Genomic DNA, 18,856 nt, shown 5'->3' with positions numbered 1-18,856 from the left:
TTTTAAAGCATATTTTCAAACATAGTTCACACAGCACTATTATGTTTCCAGCTTGAAAGTTGTTTTCTCAGTCCTCTCACTTTCTCTCCTGGAAACTAGATGCTTGTTTCCTCTTGGAATGATTTTCATTACACCTTGTGCATGTTTTCTGATGACTGAAGTGTTCTTGGCTGTCAAAGCTATGCAAGATGAGCAAGTGGCCTGCCAGTATTTCATTCCAGCTGGAGAATACGTACAAAGCTTTGCTGGACTATGGTGTTCCATGTTCCTTTGGGCTCAGGGCCTTTTGGTCAAAGACCTGACCTGTGCTGTGCAGGGAGTGCATTTCATGGTGACAGAAACACGGGCGCACCGAAATGAATTTAAATTGCTGTTAGGTGCTTGGTTCTTGAGGAGACAGCAGTAGCACCAAGTCTGGGACTGCTCACACTGATGGAGTGGTGGAGTCAGCAAGCTGAGTATCTGCCTCTGGGCCAATGCCTAGTCCTGAACATGTAATGTGCAAACAGGTGAAGAACTGATTCCAAAGGAGGCTAAATTTGAGAATGACTTGTTTGGACTGTTCTGCAATAAACTCTTGGCCACTCCCCCATTGTCTTCCAAGGAGTCATGGTTTCAATGTTGCTTATGTGTGGATGTGGGGTATGCAAAAAATTTTCCTGGCTGTTCTTTCTGACTGAACGACCTGCAGGATTATCTGGATTTAAGCTAAACATCTCCTTATCTTGCAGTCTCAGGACAAACTGGTCTGGGCTTAGAAAATTATATAAGCTGAAAGTGAAGCTGCGGGGGAAGGGAAATTTGTCCCTTTTCAATGCCCTTAAGAGCATAATGTAGAGATATGAAGGGAAAATAGATGTTTCTAATTCAGTAATTCTTTTACCTTCCAAATGAAACAAGAAAGATTTGACACTGGGAGAGTTAAAATGCCTGCCTTCCTCTTCTGTTGTTAGAGTAGCAATCTCAGTTTCTTCTGTCTACTAGATCTGTATGAAAAAGGATCCCTGCTGCCTGGTCCTTTTTGTTTCCATTTTACTTACTGAATAACAAATTTGAGCTATTTTCATTAATTGCATTATTGGAGGATGGGAGGAAGGTGTGTTTTGATACTGGTGCAAACTGCAGTGCCACACACACACACTCAAAGCCCAGCCCACTTTCCCTGGGGCTGCTGAAGGGCAGTAGCTTTTAGCGATATCTCCTGCTGTGACAAGGGGCACACGAACAGTGCTGGCCTCCCTCTGCTCTTTACATCAGAAAAGGTGACTGTCATTTCTCCCTTAGCTGGTGTTTCCTTGTGGGAAGAGGCAGTGTTCTCCAGAGCATCTGGTGCTATTCTTTACTTTTAAATGAGCAGTGTCTGCAGAGCTTAGGCAGGTGATGGGGCAGGCACCGGTCACATACACAGTGCCTGAGCAGCTTGCTAGAGCCACTTGTGTCCCAGGTGGGGCAATTTGAGCCCCAAACTTCAGTCTTTTAAAGCTGAAAATATTTAAGTGAAGGGAAAAGAATGTGGACATCTGCTTGCAATGTAGCATTGATGGTCCTCCCGTCTACAAGAAGACTTAACATCATGGTTAGATGTTGAAACAGGGTAGTGATAGGGCTAAAGGTCAGCCAGTCTGGCAGAGGATAATCCAGAACAGTGCCACTGGTGTGCTCAGCTGTGAAGACCCTTGTCTGCAGCTGCTTTTTGCATCCAAGCCCAGGTGACCTCCCTACTCTGTCCTCCTGAACTTGAGGCCATCACCTGAATGTCAGCACGTGGGCTCTTAGTACATCAGGAGTGGTTATGGCACTTTGCCTGAGAGGGTGCCATGAGTATCTCCAGTACTGGGAAGGGAGGGATGTGTTCCCTTTGAATGGGGTTAGTTGCTGATAAGAAGGTAGACAGATGGATGTGCAAAAAGGATGATCCAAAACAGTTGTATGGCGAAAAAATTGCCTTATGCCTGCTGAGGAAATCATTGTTAAAAAGGAATATTCAACTTTTTTTTCCTGTGTCCAGTTCTGTGCTCCCAGTACAAGAGAGAAATGAAACTGCTGGAGGGAGTCCAGCAAAGGGCTGCTGAGATGGTGAAGGTACTGGAGCATATCTGGGAGACCTGGGACTGTTCTCCCTGGAGAAAAGAAGGCTCAGAGGGATCTCATCAGTGTGTGTAAATGCCTGAAGGAAGGGTCCACAGAGAATGCACTGGTGTCCAGTGACAGGGCCAGAGGCAATGGGCACAAACTGAAACACAGAAGATTTCCTCTGAACATCAGGAAACAGTTTTTACTGTGAGGGTGACTGAGCCTGGGCACAGACGGGCCAGGCAGGTAGTTTGTGCATTCTCCATCCTTGGAGATATTCAAAACCCAACTGGACATGACCCCACGCAACCAGCTCTAGGTGACCCTGCTTCAGCAGGATCAGATGACTTTTGGAGGTTCTTTGCCACTGCAGCCATTCTGTGATTCAAAATCCACTTAATGTCTGTGTCTACTCTATTGCTTAGAGTGGGAAAAATCTAAACTACTACCAAATTAGTTGCTAACAAATTGGCAAATATTACCTACATCTGTCCTCACTGTTTCAAACAGGATTTGTGTAGCAGCGACCAAAATTCTGTTTTGTAGCACACAGGAAATAGGGCTACAATGTGTGGTTTTACAGGCCGTGTCCTTTCCAGGAGACCGCATTGAGCACATGGGATGTTTTCAATTAGGACTTAGAAGACTTTTTTCTATGTGTGGCAAAAGTATGCAACAGTAACAACAAACTTGATCCTTTTTTCAGGATGCATTGATGTGCTGAGTCCCTTCAGTGATGACCTCTTATGTAATATTGAGGAAGACAGAGATTTTTCTCTTCAAAATTGCATCTTGTGAATGTTGGCAGGAAATCTTTGCTCCTCAGAAGAAAAACAGTGGTCCGTAGTTTGCTAATAACCTGAAGTTCTGGGATTTGAGATTAACTTTGTGTGATCAAATGTGACTTTGAATTGCATTTTCCCAGTTTGGGGATTTTCCCTTGTGACCACTCTTTGGCCATGACTGAAATTTTGTTTGCTGCAGGACACATTGTACAGCTCAGAAGAGAAAGATTGAGTTCAATTGAAACTGCTGCCAAGTAGGGACATTGAACTCAAACCAAAATAAAAACAAGAGATCAGAGTCCTGACAAATTCTTTGCAAAGAGGGGATACCTAGAAAGAATGTTATCACCATACAAACAAAAATAAACAAACAAACAAAAAAACACCCAAACACCCCCCCCCCAAAAAAAAAAGCACCTACAGTACAGAAATGAATATTTATCAGAACTGTATAAAGCCAAACCATCCCCCATCCCAGCACTGTAAGCCAGCCAGCAGCCATGGTCCAGATCCAGAAGCCACAAGGAACATATAATTGTTCCAGTCTATGAAGATTTGACTTCCATTTCTTGTTCTTTGGTTTAATTGCCAAATAATATTTATCTACCTCAAATAGTTTTTTCAGAACTGCACTAAATGCATCAGCACTTTGACATTAAGAGGATGGGGAAGAGACACATCACTACTGAGATGGTGCAGAAGAGGAATCAGGCCTTATGAAGATAGTTTTGCCTCTCTCCAGTTATTGGTTCTTTAGACATTAAATACTCAATTTATTCAAGGGTTTACCACCTTTATACTTACATTTTATAACAGGTCAGGGCTTTCTTCAGATGCAAAAAACCCATTGCTAACACCCCTATTTTGTCCTGTCTGAAGAAAATTCTGTGGGGTTGCCATGGCCAAGTAATTAAGAAATTTTCACAAATAAACAAGTACCCAAACTTACTTGCTACATCTTTGTCATTAGCACTAGTTTTAGCTGTGGTTTAGCTTTCTAAAGGCTGAGCATTGCTTCTGACTCTGCTTGGTAAGTTAAGTTCGTCATACTGACCAGTATCTTGTTGGCTTTGCTGTCTTTTTGATTAGAGGGATTTTATTTAAAAACATAATCTTACTGGCTTTTGTTCAGGTCAGTGTTTTGTAGGAATGCTGCTCAGCAATTTGACCATCTTTTCTAACTTTCATTGTAAAACTTCCCAGTACTGTTCCATTATGTAAATAAGTGTCTCTGATGTAGCTGAATAAATTGTGGTATCTTAACCCCACTAAATTAATTTCTATCAGCTTTTGGCTATTTCTTTTCCTTCTCTATGTGTGTAATGAGGAATTTGGTTTATTGAGTTTTGGCTGGACTCATTCACCTCCCTGTTCTGTGAATTGTCATAAAACTGATAACTATTGTATAGACACATCCTTTGCCAGGACAAATTCTTGCCCTGAGTGCCTTGGCAATGGGTGGGCAGCCCAAAGGAAATGCTGTCCGAGCAGTGGGGGAATTGCACAATTTTGTGCATCACTCCAAGGCTTCCTGTGTATTGTGGATTCTGAACTGAAAAGTAAAGAGAAGAGAAAGTGGTAGCTCCTGGGACCTCTCTCCCTGAAGTTTGCACAAGTGCAGGTTTTGCCACTCTTCCTCTGTTTGGACAATATTTTTATCTGTGAAATGGCACTGACAGTGCTGATACAGCAAAGGTTTGAGTTGTTTCTCCTGGCAGCAGGGTAGAAACCTGTCCTGCTGAAGACCTTTGGCCAAGCTGACACTGTGTCTCTTCATAAAGCTGAACATTAGCTTTTGTTTTGAGAGAGAACAAACTTCCTTCAGAGGAATACATCATTTTTCCTTAAGTTTATCTGATGGCTCCCTCTAGAGAGAGGAACATAAATACTGACCTACTTCACAAATTGAAGTTCTTGGATTTGATCACTTTTAGTCCCAGAAGTGGTTTTGTTGCACTTGCTGCCCGTCAGACTCAGTGCCTTTTCAAAGGCTTCTTTCTCTCATTGTCTAGATCTGCACTTTTTGGGTGACTGCAGGAATACAGAGTTTTTGAGTCCTCTTAGTTGCATTTCAAAATTATCTCCTGTAATCAGTCACTGGCTCTGCCTGAATGTGCCTGGAACTACCTCTTCCTACAAAGCAAGAGATGGAAACCTGAGAAAAAAGGGAAATACTGTGAGCTGAGCCAGGGAAGATGCAAACCTTTGTGCTGCTGGAGTGGAAACTGCCTGTTTAAAATGATAGTGGGTGGATATTGACCAGCACTAATTTTAGATAAGTATGATCCAGTGTCACGAGATGGGGTGCTTTATTTTTGCAGGGAGGGTGAGAAAATAACATACAGAGGAACTTACAGATTAAACTGCTTCATAGCTGCCCTCCTCCTCTGTTCCATCAGGTTGTTCCCTGAAAGAATAACTCCATGTTCACTCTCCACTCCCCAAGTTCACCCCTACTTAATGAAAACTAGTACTGCTCCAAGTGCCATGGCTTTTAGAAAGGCTCTGTCATTACGAAAACACAAATTAGTGCTTGTACTGACAATTGAAATGGCTGGGACTGTCCCCCACCAAATAAATTTATTTACATTGAGGTTTGCAGGACTGACTTACCAGGATCAATGAAGGATATAGCAGAACTCCCTTCTTTGAGCCCAGGCAGTGCATGTTCAACATCCCACCTGAGCCTTATTTAACAGGAAGGAGTGGCCCTACTCACACCTTATTCCCAGTGAGTGGAACACAGAAGCTGGAGCATGTGTTACTGCAAATGCCAAGTTGGTATTTGTAGTTTACTCCAAAATAGTGAGGTAATAGTGAGGTATGGGAAAGCCCCCATTCAAAGGCAAACAACAAGTAATTTTTTACACCTTTAATCAATAGCAGGTTGATTTAGTTTGTTGGAGTTTTTTTAAACAAAGAATAAAGATGACCCAGAAAAGAGGAAATGCAGTTTACAAAATTGTTTGATACTTGTTACATTGACCTCCTAAAATTTTCATCCAAGATGAGAAGTTGCAGTGGCCTCTGCATCAATGAGTCAGTCCCACTGCACTGACGATGGGCTGTGCCTTTCCATTAGGATGTAGGGAAATGACCGACTCCACATGAGCCCTGTGGTGCTACACTCCTGTGCAAAATCCGTGAGAAAAAAACCTTCCCAACTAGGTGACTTCACAAAATGAAGAAAAATGTGAAGCCATCAGAATGAGGTCAGAGTCATAGAAGCCTCAAAGCTTCCACAAGAAATGTTGGGCAGGGCATGGACAGGAAAGGGTGGCAAGAGCAGCTGCTGTGCTTGTCATTCCATTCCCATGAACCAGGTGTGCTCTCAAGTTTCCAGTATGCACTGCTTAGCAAGGACCTGTGCCACCTTCATTTTCTGGTCATCTGTGACTGGATACTGTTTTTATTTTGCTTTTAAGTTTTAAAAGTGGAAAAGGAGACTGAGGGTAGACCTCACTGCAGTTACAACTTCCTTGTGAGGGGAAGAGGAGGAGTAGGCACTGATCTCTTGCCTGTGGTGACCAGTGACAGGACCCAAGGGAATGGCCTGAGGTTGTGTCAGGGGAGGTTTAGGTTGGATACTAGAAAAAGGTTCTTCACCCAGAGGGTGGTTGGGCACTGGAACAGGCTCCCCAGGGAAGTCACAGCACCAAGTCTGACAGGGTTCAAGAAGTGTTTGGACAATGCTCTCAGGCACAGGGTGTGACTCTTGGGGTGTCCTGTGCAGGGCCAGGAGATGGACTCAATGATCCTTGTGGGTCCCTTCTGACTCAGCATAATCTGTGATTCTGTATTTACTCCCTTACATGAAGGTGCGAGTCATTCTGAACTGCATTAACGCAAATCCTCTCGCTGGCTTGCAGCCACATGCCATGTTTGCTGCCGTGGAATCGGGCTGAAATAAAGCGTCAGCAGGACCATAATACCAAAGTGTGTGAGACTCTGGACTTTGTTTCTAATTGCTTCTCCTGTGGTTTAATTCTTTTTAAATCACAAGTGCTCTTAAACCATAGCATGTTGCTCTTTGACACTGACCAAACTTTGATTAAAGCAGTTTTCTTAACTTTGGCTTCATTTTAAAGCTGTGATTTTAAAGCAAAATGAAAATTATAGGCTATTCAAATACACTACTGCAGAATGTGGACTAAAATGTGTTAAATATATATAGATAGTGCACTTTTTTTACTTTTATGAACTATTTAAATACCAGTCATCAAACTTTTCTTCTGTACTGCAGAGCTGAGAAGCAAACTGACGTAAACATTAAATAATGCATATATTTTTATTAGCCTTGCAGCTATTGCTATAAGAAATGTAGTTACTATATAGGCTTCCAGCCATGCTCTTGTTTTGGGTAACTGTATTTAACAGTTGGAACCACAGAAAATGTTAACAACAGACTTGCAGGAAATAAACCTCTGTACAAGCCTTGCTGTTGTTTTCTTTCACTGGAGTGCAAGAAGGAGTTAAGTTTATAAATGAGGCAATAATTTGAATGCTGACCCAGCCTCTTCAGGAGGAGCTGTGACAGCTTGACTTGTCTCACTCAGCACTGCTTATCACAGGAAAATTTTTCTCAGGGCCCCTCTGACAGCAAAGTCTTTATTTCCAAGGAGATTGACAATAGGCTGAAAAAAGCAGTTTTTTCTCAAACTGATATTTAATAGGAGGCCTTTGAATAATGAGGAAATAGCATCAGCCAGGAGGAAACTAAATTACATAAAGCAGACAAAAGGAATTCTCCTCTGTCCATCAGCAGCCTTTAGCCCCCAGTCACTGCAGAGCTCAAGAACATCTGTGTTATATTTGTGTTTAGGTCCTTTGTCCTACCACACTGGTGTGAGCCACATGTGAAACAGTGCAGCAGCTCAGCCGGGATCTGGAGGCAGTTGGTTAATAAACACACTCAGTTCAGGAGAAAAGGTGTTACCTTTGTTAACAATAGTCTTGGCTTTGCAGTAAATCTGAAATAATTAAGATGAATGAATCCCACCAAAATATCTTAATCTGAGCTGATTGTCTTCAGCACTATTAGAAAGATGCAGCACTGTAGGTGGTGTTTCTTAAACTAGATCCAGTAAATTGCTGTGAAAAAGCCCATTTTTTCCTCTACCAATTTACAGTGAGAAACTCAGTGAGTAATTCAAATGTCCACAGATCAGGTAAGATGAATCCTGTCCTCTGTAAGTAAACAGATCCAGACAAAATACAACCCTCTCATCAGGAGGTGGATTCTCCTCTAAAACCTGTGCCCTGCCAGTGTTCCCTTCCCCTCTTAATCCATTCATAACAATAAAGAAATTCCCTTTAATCTCTCACAGAAATGGCAAGCAGGTACAGCTTAGCATGTTGTTGTTTCTTTTCATGCCTACAGTCATGCCGCCATTTCTCCACTGGATCCAGCCATGTCTGGGTGTGTTGTGTTGAAACCTCCTACTTCGTGATATTTTGACATAAATGGGATAATATTTAGCCCTGGCTCCATAAAGTAACGTGGAAGGCATTTGGCAGTGTTCCTAAATTCTTGCTGTTTAAACATGAGGAAGCAGATCACTTCTGCATACCAGCACTAATTTATAGAAACTGAAGGATGTGAGGAATCATTCCCTTTAAACTAAGCAGGCTCTGTGAGAGTTTCTGCATTCCCAGTTACCATGTGTGAGCCAAATCACCTTTATGCAGTGAAAGAAGCCACCAACCTGTCAAATACAGCAGTTAAATGTTGTTTAAAGCATTCGCACTTCTTTCCTGAAGTCCTTCACAAAGGCTACTGAAGGTACACTCCTCTGCATTTCTGTATGCCAAGTGTTTTAAATTTTTCTAGGTAACTTTACAAAGTCTTGGGGTTTATTTTAATGCCTCTCAATTTTTTTTCCAGTCCAAAGGATACAACCTTAGTGTGTTTTGAGGCAGCAGCTGCATATTCACAATGGGAGAGACTCGACAGCAGAATAAAAATTACACAGGTGCCACTCTACCACCTCATTATGAAAACACCTGAACCCAATTCATTTTTAGCAGGCCTATGGAATCCTATTTCCCCTCAACAGCAGGTTACTGTGTAATCAGAAGATTTGTGGTGACACTGTGTCAGCAGGGACACTAAGTTCCTGGAGAAACAGATTTAAACTTCTGGGAGAACTCTTCCAGCATCTGCATTAGTTTCTCTTCATCCTCTGGGGGACTGTGGGTGTATGCCAGGGGTAAGTGTGTAGGGACTGGTTGCCTGTCTGGAAGAAAAGAAAAGAAACACCAACCCTTATGGGTACACTTAACTCTCTTCTAGCAGAAAAGAGGTTTTCCTGATGGGTTCTATACTGCTCAAACACACCTCATGGTCTTGAAGCCAGGAAACTTACCTGCTAGGTACCTGTAAATAAGGCTAGTTAAGCATATCTTCTAAACCAAAAATTAAACTAATTCAACTTGTATTTTGGAACTAGAGTGATTTTACTGTAGCACAGCATGACCTGGACTGTACAGCAAGCCCCCATTTGCAGCTAGGGACAGTACAGGAAAAGGAAGGCTTCCTTGTGAGGTTATGCCTGTCACTAGTGCAACAACTGCAGGCAAAGAGCAATAGCTGGAGTTTGTTGCTGCAGCCAGAGGATGCTTTTGCACTTGAAACAACATTTTTTCTTGCCTCCTGGATAATGTTTCTAGTACTGTGCAGATCCCCAGCTGGGACTTGGTAGTTAGGATTATTTTCAATCTTAAAATGCTTACTTTCATCCTTGGAAACAATGGTTAAATTCTAAATGCAAAGGAATTTGGGCTTATTGCTCAATCACCATAAGTGACACATATCCAAGTTTGCTCAGTTTGATGCTTTGCTTGGTTTTCCAAATCTCATGCCTGTCACTCACTTTGTAAATACAGCTGTTACCACCATCCATTCTAAGGGATTTTCCCCTCCAAAAACATGGTATCTAGAGCCCGGGAGCCTTACGACAATGCTGTCAGAAGCGTGTGGAACAACAGTCAGAGCACTGGTGCAGCACTGTTAAGTCTGTTCAGTGAGCCCAACTTCCACAGCAGCCAGCTGAGACAAAAAGAGCAAGTTGTTGCAACCCTGGGCAGCAGATTTCCCTGAAAACCTATCAGGCTGCCACAGGGCTTCCCAGGAGAGCAGAGATACTTGCTCTCTTAAGAGCAAATGTTTAATTGACTGCACACACCACATAGCTTCTGCTCATGGAAAACTGAGGAGAGAGAAACATGCAGAGGAACATTCCCTTCTCCATCACTGATTATGAACTGCTTCCCACCTAGCCATAGTGCTTCCAGTAGCCTGTGCTAAAGTTTGGGAACTAGGTGTGAAAGCCAAGTTCAGCATCATAGAGAAGATGCTTCTAGTCTTTGGAAAGCAGGTCTCTGTTAAACATTTTTTATATATTTTAGCAGATGCAGAGAATTCTGGTAGTACTAGTCATGTTCTCACTTCCCTTTATTTCTTTCTCAGAAAAAAAAAAAAAAAAGCTGGCTTTGGTTTGTTCTCAGAAGGAACAGTAAAAGAGAATGTAGAAAATGGAGGGAAACTGTTGATTTGGAATGGCTGCCCAGGACCAGAAGCGTGGGGTTTGTGGTGAAGTGCTCCTGCACCCCAAACCCTTTACTGAAAGGGCCTGAAGAGTGCCCATGTTAAGCTGTGGCTTCCAAAAGGCAGTAGGAGCAAGAAATAAATTACCTCACCACTACTTGATAAGCACAGGACACATACTCAGAACTTCTCCTGCAGCTTTAAGAGCAGTCAAGCCAGGACCAAAGCTCTCAAAAGTCAACAGCTTTAGCTAAAGAGCCAGGGCATGTTCTCTGTTTACCAAAGCTTGGGGTAGACAAAAGCCAAAGGCAAGAGCCTGGTGGAATTATGAAAGAAACAGAAAGAATGACTGAGCAGAAGCCTTAGGACCAGAAGAAAGTGATCAGAGTAAGAGAAAGGCAAAGCCTGGTTCTACAAAGACGGCTGACCAGCTGGGATGTGGGGTTTCCACATGGACCACATGCTGACATGAAAAATGTCCATTTAAGTATCTGTCAGCCAGCCCTGTGTGACTGTCTGTGGGACAGAAGGGACAAAGTCACCCCAAATGTGGAAAAGTCTGAGCTTCCTGCATTCTGCATACAGAGATTCAGTGGATCAGGATTTAGTGCCACATCCAACAGAAGTACTGAGCTTCTGTAAGCACTTACCCTGAGCTTTCTCTTTCTGGACTGACCTGCATCACCACTGAGGCATCCCTGCTTCCAGCTGCTCCTACAAAGATACCTGTCATTTGCTTGGGAGAAAAGAAAGGCTCTGTCCTACTTTTCCATCCCCTAAGCTAAGTGCCAAAAATGCCACTGTGCTCAAGTGTCTGCCCAGTGTTAGAGAAAGGGGGAATTGGCAGTTTTAGCTAGCATGGAACAGTAGGAAGAAGAACCTGTCATAGCAAAGCCAATTCCCAGCGCTCTGTGAGAAAGATCCTCGCTTCCTGGCATCATAAAAGATGCTGTTTGACTGCTGTGATTCACCTTCCCTTGGCACAGTCCCACATGCAGCCATTTTCATTACAAAAATCCCCAACCCTCCCTAAAGAAATGCTTTGAAGTCTCTATCAGCCACTTCAGAGGACAAAAGCACAGCGTTCAGTCGAGCCTTAAGACTTGAAACGACTTTGAGAAATGCTTTATCCTTTGAACAAGCTGCCTGGTGCAGCCTTCATCCCCTTCCAGGCCAGACAGGGATCCTAAGCTCAGGCAGGCTAGGGATCACCAGTGAGAGACACTGCCTCCTTACCCTGGAAGAACAAGCCACTGGGCAGCTTTGTTGCTTCAGCTGACACTGCCAGCCACAGGACGGTGTCAGCTCCCTGGGCCTCCGTGCGCAGCGAGTTCCTCATCCTCTCGTAGAAATCGGGCATGGACGACCTCACGGCTGGAACGGATAACAGTGGAATGGTGGCCTGCCATGCAAGGCTTTTTTTTTGATACAAAAAACCCCCAAAAAACAGAACAGCTTCAAATTGCCATTTTGTGTGTAGGAAGGAGAGAAGGTATCTCTGGAGCTTATGGAAGAAAATGAGTATTTTCCCCTATCTGGGAGTTAGATGGTTTGTGGGAGAATAGCACTAAGGTGCCAGATGATCCACCACTTGTTTGTTTGGGTCAAATTACAGGGACAAAACTGATGACAGGATCTGTAAGAGCTTCTCGTGCCAATTCCATTCTAAACTGTAAAGATGACAAACTCAGGGGAAACATCAATTCCAAAAACCAGATATTTAATGGGATTTTTAGCTCCTATTTTCTCACCAGTTTTAGGAAACCAGTTTCAGCACTGTATTTAAAAACTGCACACATCCTGTCTAAACTCTGTTTTCATTTAATTTTGTCCAATAGATGATGACTGTAGGCCCATCTACTATAGGTGTTTATTTTTGGGGGTTGGAGAGTCTTTGAACTTGTAGGTGGGATAACTTTATGGTTCATTAGGTTTGAAATCCACAAAGGAAGTGCAAAAATAAATGTATTTTAAAGAAAAAGAAATACCAGGATTTTAAGTTGGAAAGGGCTATTTTCAAGCATAAAGTAGACAGGGTAAATGCTTCTGTCATCAGAAGCAAATGTTGGAAACTGCATTCCTATAGGAGACCTAGAGATGGAATTGATATTCTGCATCCCAAGCTTGGGCACTGGGGGCTGGTAAGACTGGGGAATGCAACATGCATACTGCATGACTGATGCTGGCCCACCTGCTGAGGCACAGTCACTGAAGAACAGCTGCAGCTCTGACAAAGGGCTGAATGGCCAAACTGCTGCTCAACAGCAGTAAACGTTTAGGGGGAGCGTACAGGAACAGGGCTTGCACAGTGGTGCATTCTCCTACACGCCCTCACAAATTCCCAATGTCTGCATGCTGGTACTTACAGAGGCAGAAGCTCCATCTGTGTGTTTAACAGTCCCACTACAAATGTAACTTGGAGGTTACCTTAAAGAACTATGTGTCTCTGCTGTGCATTTGTGCAGGGCTGGAAGGGTTCACTGCCCATTATTATTCTCTAGATATACACAGCTAGCAGACACTGTGCAGAATAGAGCCACCAAGGGGATATAAAACTACTTCAAGCAGCAGTTTGGAGAAAAGAAATTACTGCACCTGTTGGAAAAATATAGTAGGAAGTTTCATTCCTCTTTGCTTTTAAACTAATCCTGAAAAGAAAAAAATATTGTCAGAGTGTGAGGCAGATGTTACCTGGAGTGTCTGCCCAGCCAGGGTGCATTACGGAGAAATGGATGTTTCTGTGAGCCTTTGCCCACTGTTCTGTCAGGACAACTTGCTGTCTCTAGGATAGAGCAGTAAGAGCCACACTAGCACCGAGTTCAACAGCCTGTCCACCAAATTAGTTCCCAGGGAAATAAACTACATCAAATGTGCCATAAATACCGGAGTATATCATGTACAGCAGAAATATACCCTTCTCATCCTGACTGGATTTATTGGGTAATTTCAGCAGAGACTTCCACAGTCATTGCCATCCATACCCTGGCCACAAGTTTACTTTTAAAGCAGCTGCAGTGCTTTTACTGACCACGTCTACTTACTGCAGACTGTGGGCAAGAACTAAGGAGACAGACAGGGTTCATCAGCTAAAGACAGTGTTACCCCTCGCGACTTCTCTCATATCGAATGAAAGTCTAGCCACGCTCTCCTTCATGTAAGATGTATGCACCCCTAAGGGCATGCCATCATAATCCTGAAGATTATTGCCTGTGCATCTCCATATGGGTTGGATGCAATGAGAAAACAACAGTGAACAACAGGCTTTTTGCAAAGCAGATGGTATGAGCTGCCCAGCAAGGAAGAGCTGGGCTTTGTTTTCAATCCCATGGACTGTACCTTGTTCTGTGCATACACCATAGTTCCATCAAATGGCCCATTTCCTGACTGCAAGTCAGATACGTTTAATTTTTGAACTAGCATGCCCCCAGAAGAGACAGTTATCTGTAATGAAATGAATGAAAAACAAGTGAATGAAAAGCAAAACCAGGAACTCCCCACAGATGCACTCATGCATGCAATGTAGTCTTCAGGCCATAGATGGAAGTCCCTATGGAGCAGGATTCCCCTGCATACTCTTTGCATTATGCTATGCTCGTGAGTAGAGCATACCTGGAGATGATGTGGAAGATACGTAAGTTTTTTTAAGAAGTGATTTTCATTCAAAGTGATGTTAATTCATTTCAGGAATTTTGTGCTTCCTCCTTTTGAAAAGTAATGGAGAGAAAGAAAATAGCAGTATAGCACTATTTGCAGTTTGTATGTTTAGCATTTACAGAAGCTAGTCAGAAGCCATACAAAACTTGGGAAATTTCCTTTTTAAAAATGTACCTGCTGTCTAATTTCACAGCAGGATCTGTAAAGCTCTTTTAAGACTATACTCCTGTTGTAGGTATTTAGCACTCTGCTGCAGGAGCTAACTTGCCCTAAGGAAACTAAGAGGGTAAGTTCCCAAATGAAGTGTTTTACTCTGATTTCCAGTGAAGGGTTGAGAGCAGCAGGCAGGAGCTTTGCCTTAGAGGAGGAGGTTGTTGTTAGCAAAATCCAAGAGGATTCTAGAGATCCTTACAGCATTATAAGTAATCCTGCATTGCTAACACAGTCAGAGAACTGCTGCCACAAACCTGAAGGTAAAAATAGTAAAACACCCTTTTTAAACAGCATCACAGACTCACCACTCTGGCATCAGCTGCTTTTTCCAGGAGGGGCAGCAGGGCAGTTGTCATGATATATGTACCTAAAACACAGGCACCAACATTAACTTTTCCTTTTAAAAAAAGCTTTTTTTTTCTCTTCACCCTCTATAACAACCCAAAACCCTAAGTTCCTTTATCTCTGAAACCTGATCTGAATTTGACAATGATTTTTTGTTGCTGCTTCATCTGCAATGTGCCAACTCAACTTGTAGTGGTTCACATTGCCATATACTTAGCAAAAGGCATAGGTTATTTTACAGACTTTTACATTTCTTGTACTTATAGAGAAAACAGCTCACTACCTTCAGCCACGAATCTGAAGGCAAAATGGCTCAGGTATGGAATTCCTTGGGTGGGGGACGGTGATACCAGTGAAGAAACAGGAATCCGCTTCCCTCCGAGTGAGGCATATACACACAGAAGCCAGGTCATGAACAAGAGAAGGAAACTGTGCCTCATACTTGCAGTTCTTAGGGCACTGCATATGCACTTAAGACTTGTCCATTTTTGCCTTCTCACTATGAAATCCCTCAGAGTACACTGACACTTTTGATTTGTGTTGCACACAAAACCTACCCGTTAAATCCCCAGCATGATCATTATGGAAGATAAGGAATCTTTGCAGGAAGAAGTATTAATGTTGCCTGCCCAAGGCTGAGCTAAGATTACTTGGGAAAACTTAATCGTGTCCTTCCCTGCTTTAATCGGGTTCGCTTAGCAAGGATTGGTACACACCACACAAATGTATTCCATTACAGCTGTTACCATGACCAGCAAAGTTTGTTATTCCAAACACTGCTCAACTGTCAGTGCATCTGATTCAGACACACAGACACACCTAGTGATGTTTCACCCGAGTGCAACACAGTGATTTTTTTTTTGGTTTTATCTCTTCAGAGATTTTTTTTCTGCTTAAAATGTATTTTTAAAAAATTCCATTTAATTTGAAATGAATCTAGCCCCATTTAATCTAGTGTTTCTGCATCTACTTCCCTCTCATGTCTCCACAAATGTCTCTAGTTCAACAATTCTATCGGTGATAAACACATTTTTTTTCCTTTAGACACCGAGGCCATGTTTTTCACTAGGCATGAAGACTTCAGCACGTCTTTACAACCTCTCTTCCACACAGGCAATGAGATCACCCAGTTAAAATACAGCATGTTTATAAATATGGTACCAAAATCAAACGTGTTACATGCTTGGTGAACAAGCTGTTCAGTTCCCCTGTCAGTCACAGCAGTCTTCACTTTCTCTATGTAATCAGAGGTTATGTCCATACACACACAATATATTTAAAACCTGGGCAAATCAAACAAAGCAAATGCACAGCAGATGAGTAAAAGCAGCCTGTCTCCAGCAGAAAATGTGAGCAAAGGCAGTTGCCAGTGAATAACGAGAGCCCGGCTGTGTCCCCTGGTAGTGGCGGGGAGACTGAGCGATGACATCATCGGTACAAGAACTCCCGCTGACTGTCAGGGGACACTGCTGCGATGTGGGAAAAAATAATCCAAAAAAAAAAAAAAAGCACTTCAGTACAAGCTGAGAGCCTGGTTTAAATGCTGTTTGGCTGTGGATTCTTCAAAATGCAAAGTAACATCATGTCTTGGTTAAATAAGCTGCATCTCCTAAAGGCAGAGCTGCAATGCACCAGCTCTGAGGATGCTCCATTTTACCGTCCTGCAGATTAATTTACACTTTTAAGGGACTTCATGTTGATTTGTTAATTCTAAAGAGCTGCAAAGATGAATGCACTAATGTTGCCTCATTAACAACCGAGTTTTGTTTTGTCTTCCAGCTGGAAAAGAGAAATGTTCAATGCCAAAAATCCTGCTTAGAGCAATTGCAGCTTGTCAGAAGTTTATGTGCTTATTTAGAACCACAGACTAACTGCAAAGCCCACATCTCCTTTCTTCCTCAAGTTTATTAAGAATTCAGTAAATCCCATAAAGCCAGAGCATTCCACCTTTTTGCCCTGCAAAACCACTTGCTCATTTGCTTTGAGACAGAGCACGAACAGAGCAGTTCTGATCACAGCTTCCTACGGTAAGCAACAGTATCTGAAAACATACACAGACACGACGCATCAGGCAGTAAGGCTGAAGCATTTAATTTCTCCCACTGCTAAATATTTCACCAACTACTGTCCCCATTATAAGTGTTTGAACACAAACTCCTCATTCCTTTGACAAAAATACTTGGATATTATCCATTCTTATTTGCCTGGGCTGGTCTGTCAGGCAAAACAGCCTGGAAAAGAAATTTAGATCGGTAATTGTAGAACAGATACACTTTGTTAACAAGTTTTATTGCTGGTTAGAATACATCATCATCAATTGAAACGTCCCCATTTTTATCAGTGCGAAAGCTGGCCCATGGTCTGATGGTGTCAAACAGCTTGGGAGAATGCTCAGTGTGGTCACTGCAGGGCCTGGCACAGCCGTGTACCTCACAGCAGGTACCTTGTCCAGCACAGCTGTATTGCAGCAGGCACTAACACAAAAATTAACTTCTGAGTAAAAGGGGGAAGCTGAAAATAAAGGCATTGCCTGCCACAGTCCTTATAAAAAAAAAAAAGAAGGAAATTGTTCTTGTAAAAAATAAACTTTGCAAGGAAAACCAAGACTGAATTGGTAAAAGAAACTACATTCATCTCTGCCCCTACTTAAGGAAATCTAGGCAACATCCAAAGAGTATATCCTTTTGCCAATACTTGATTATTAATATGAATGTACTGGATATCAGCCTTTCCAAAACGAGTACTTGAGCATTCTAACACATTTACTTGATGCAAAAACATTTTTGTCTGTTAAAGGAGAAACTTCCTCCCATGGAACTTAGTTTAAAAAGGTAAAACATACCAAATGTGATTAATGCTTAATTATCACTGTTCAAACTGTACAGATTTTTTGAGGCTTCTTTTTTTATTTAATAGTTTAACACAAAAGTACATGAAAGGCAAAGTTCAAGAGTGCTGTGCCTTGCACTGAAAGCAGTAAGTATTGGTTATCTGCTGGATATACAGCTGGTACTACCTTCATTTAGGACTGTGTGACAGGGGCCAGATTTGTGCATTACCATTTCCTGTCACCGGAAGGTACATTGTCCACACGGCCCAAAAGCTTGTCTCCCACTGGTGTAACAGGGGAAAAAAATCAGTGAAATAAATGGTATACAACATTTCCCTTTGAAGAGAAGTATTTGCTGTGATACAAAGGAGTCCAGCAAGATGAATTTGGGAGTTTGCTCAGAAGCAGCAGGAATGCAGAAAAAGGTGAGTCCAGTCTGTCACACCCATATAAAGGATTTCATCTTGCCCTCACTGAACTCTGCCAAGGTGAAGAGTTGACTTGCAAAACCTACTGGACAAGCTACAGCCCTGTTCTGTGTAATGACATTTGACAGTACTGGCTGGCCATGTTTTCTCTACTTAAAAAGGCTCCTGGGATAGATGTACAATTTATTTTAAAATAAACAGTCTCTTAACATTAGCTTTCTCTGGAAAAACTTCTGTAGCTTTTATATCTTGAAGGTGATCTCACATAATATGAAATCACATATAATAGAGAGTAATTAAAAGTTTCATATAGAGCAACTCCACCATTACACACCATTAAACCAACTGTATCATATGGTAAAGTAGACAGGGTGGGTTGCCAATCTATGCATTAAACACGGTCATTCCAGTGAAAGTAACGAACATGGCATTTAATGAGAACACACTTTGTCCATGCACACTCCCTCCCAAGTGTGGATCACATTAATATTTAAGTTTTGTGTTTCTTTGATAACTATAAAAACAAAACCCACCAAAAATATTGAATCACTACACATTGCCTGTTTGGTAATTGCTCCACTTGCTCTGAGATCTCCTCAATTTAGTTGAGTAATCTGATATTGTGCTCTAACTAACAACTCCAGTTTTTGACTCCCTATAGTGAACTCCTCTGTCAACCTGGATAAACACTAATTCAGTGGTTTCAAAATCACAGAGTGAAATATTAATGACACAAGTGTAGAAAATAAGGCACCATTGCAGAGATAAACATTTGATTCATATAGTAAGTTGTTTATTTTAAAAAAGCCCAAGAACTACAAAAATCAGCCTGTCTGCCTCATGAACTCCTAAATCAAGTTATGCTACCTTTCCCCATGACCTGATGCAGAAGCTGAGGGGACTCCATGGAAGACATGGAAAGGTAGCTCTGAATGTTGTTGCAACAGTTATTCCACTGTGGGTCTCACGACATGAACAAAAT

General features: G+C 42.2%; 1 protein-coding gene across 2 annotated transcripts in view; it reads right to left on the bottom strand.

The window, feature by feature from the left end:
- Positions 1-5,769: 5,769 nt before the first annotated feature.
- The window catches only part of DHRS12 (dehydrogenase/reductase 12), a 29,172-nt gene continuing 16,085 nt past the window's right edge, over positions 5,770-18,856 (bottom strand). The window contains exons 6-10 of one of the 2 annotated variants that reach the window (XM_082279074.1): positions 14,577-14,638; positions 13,741-13,845; positions 13,096-13,186; positions 11,641-11,778; positions 5,770-9,094 (exon numbers count right to left, since the gene is read on the bottom strand). In XM_082279074.1, coding sequence (XP_082135200.1) covers positions 8,967-9,094; positions 11,641-11,778; positions 13,096-13,186; positions 13,741-13,845; positions 14,577-14,638 — 524 coding nt within the window. In that variant the 3' untranslated portion in view covers positions 5,770-8,966. Of the gene's footprint in view, positions 9,095-11,640; positions 11,779-12,842; positions 13,000-13,095; positions 13,187-13,740; positions 13,846-14,576; positions 14,639-18,856 lie in introns of those variants that run through there. The other variant, XM_082279075.1, reaches the window with a different exon arrangement.

Source organism: Coloeus monedula (genome assembly GCF_965178545.1).
Source record: "Coloeus monedula genome assembly, chromosome: 3".
Taxonomy (NCBI): domain Eukaryota; kingdom Metazoa; phylum Chordata; class Aves; order Passeriformes; family Corvidae; genus Coloeus; species Coloeus monedula.
This window is presented reverse-complemented; position numbering and strand designations above follow the sequence as displayed.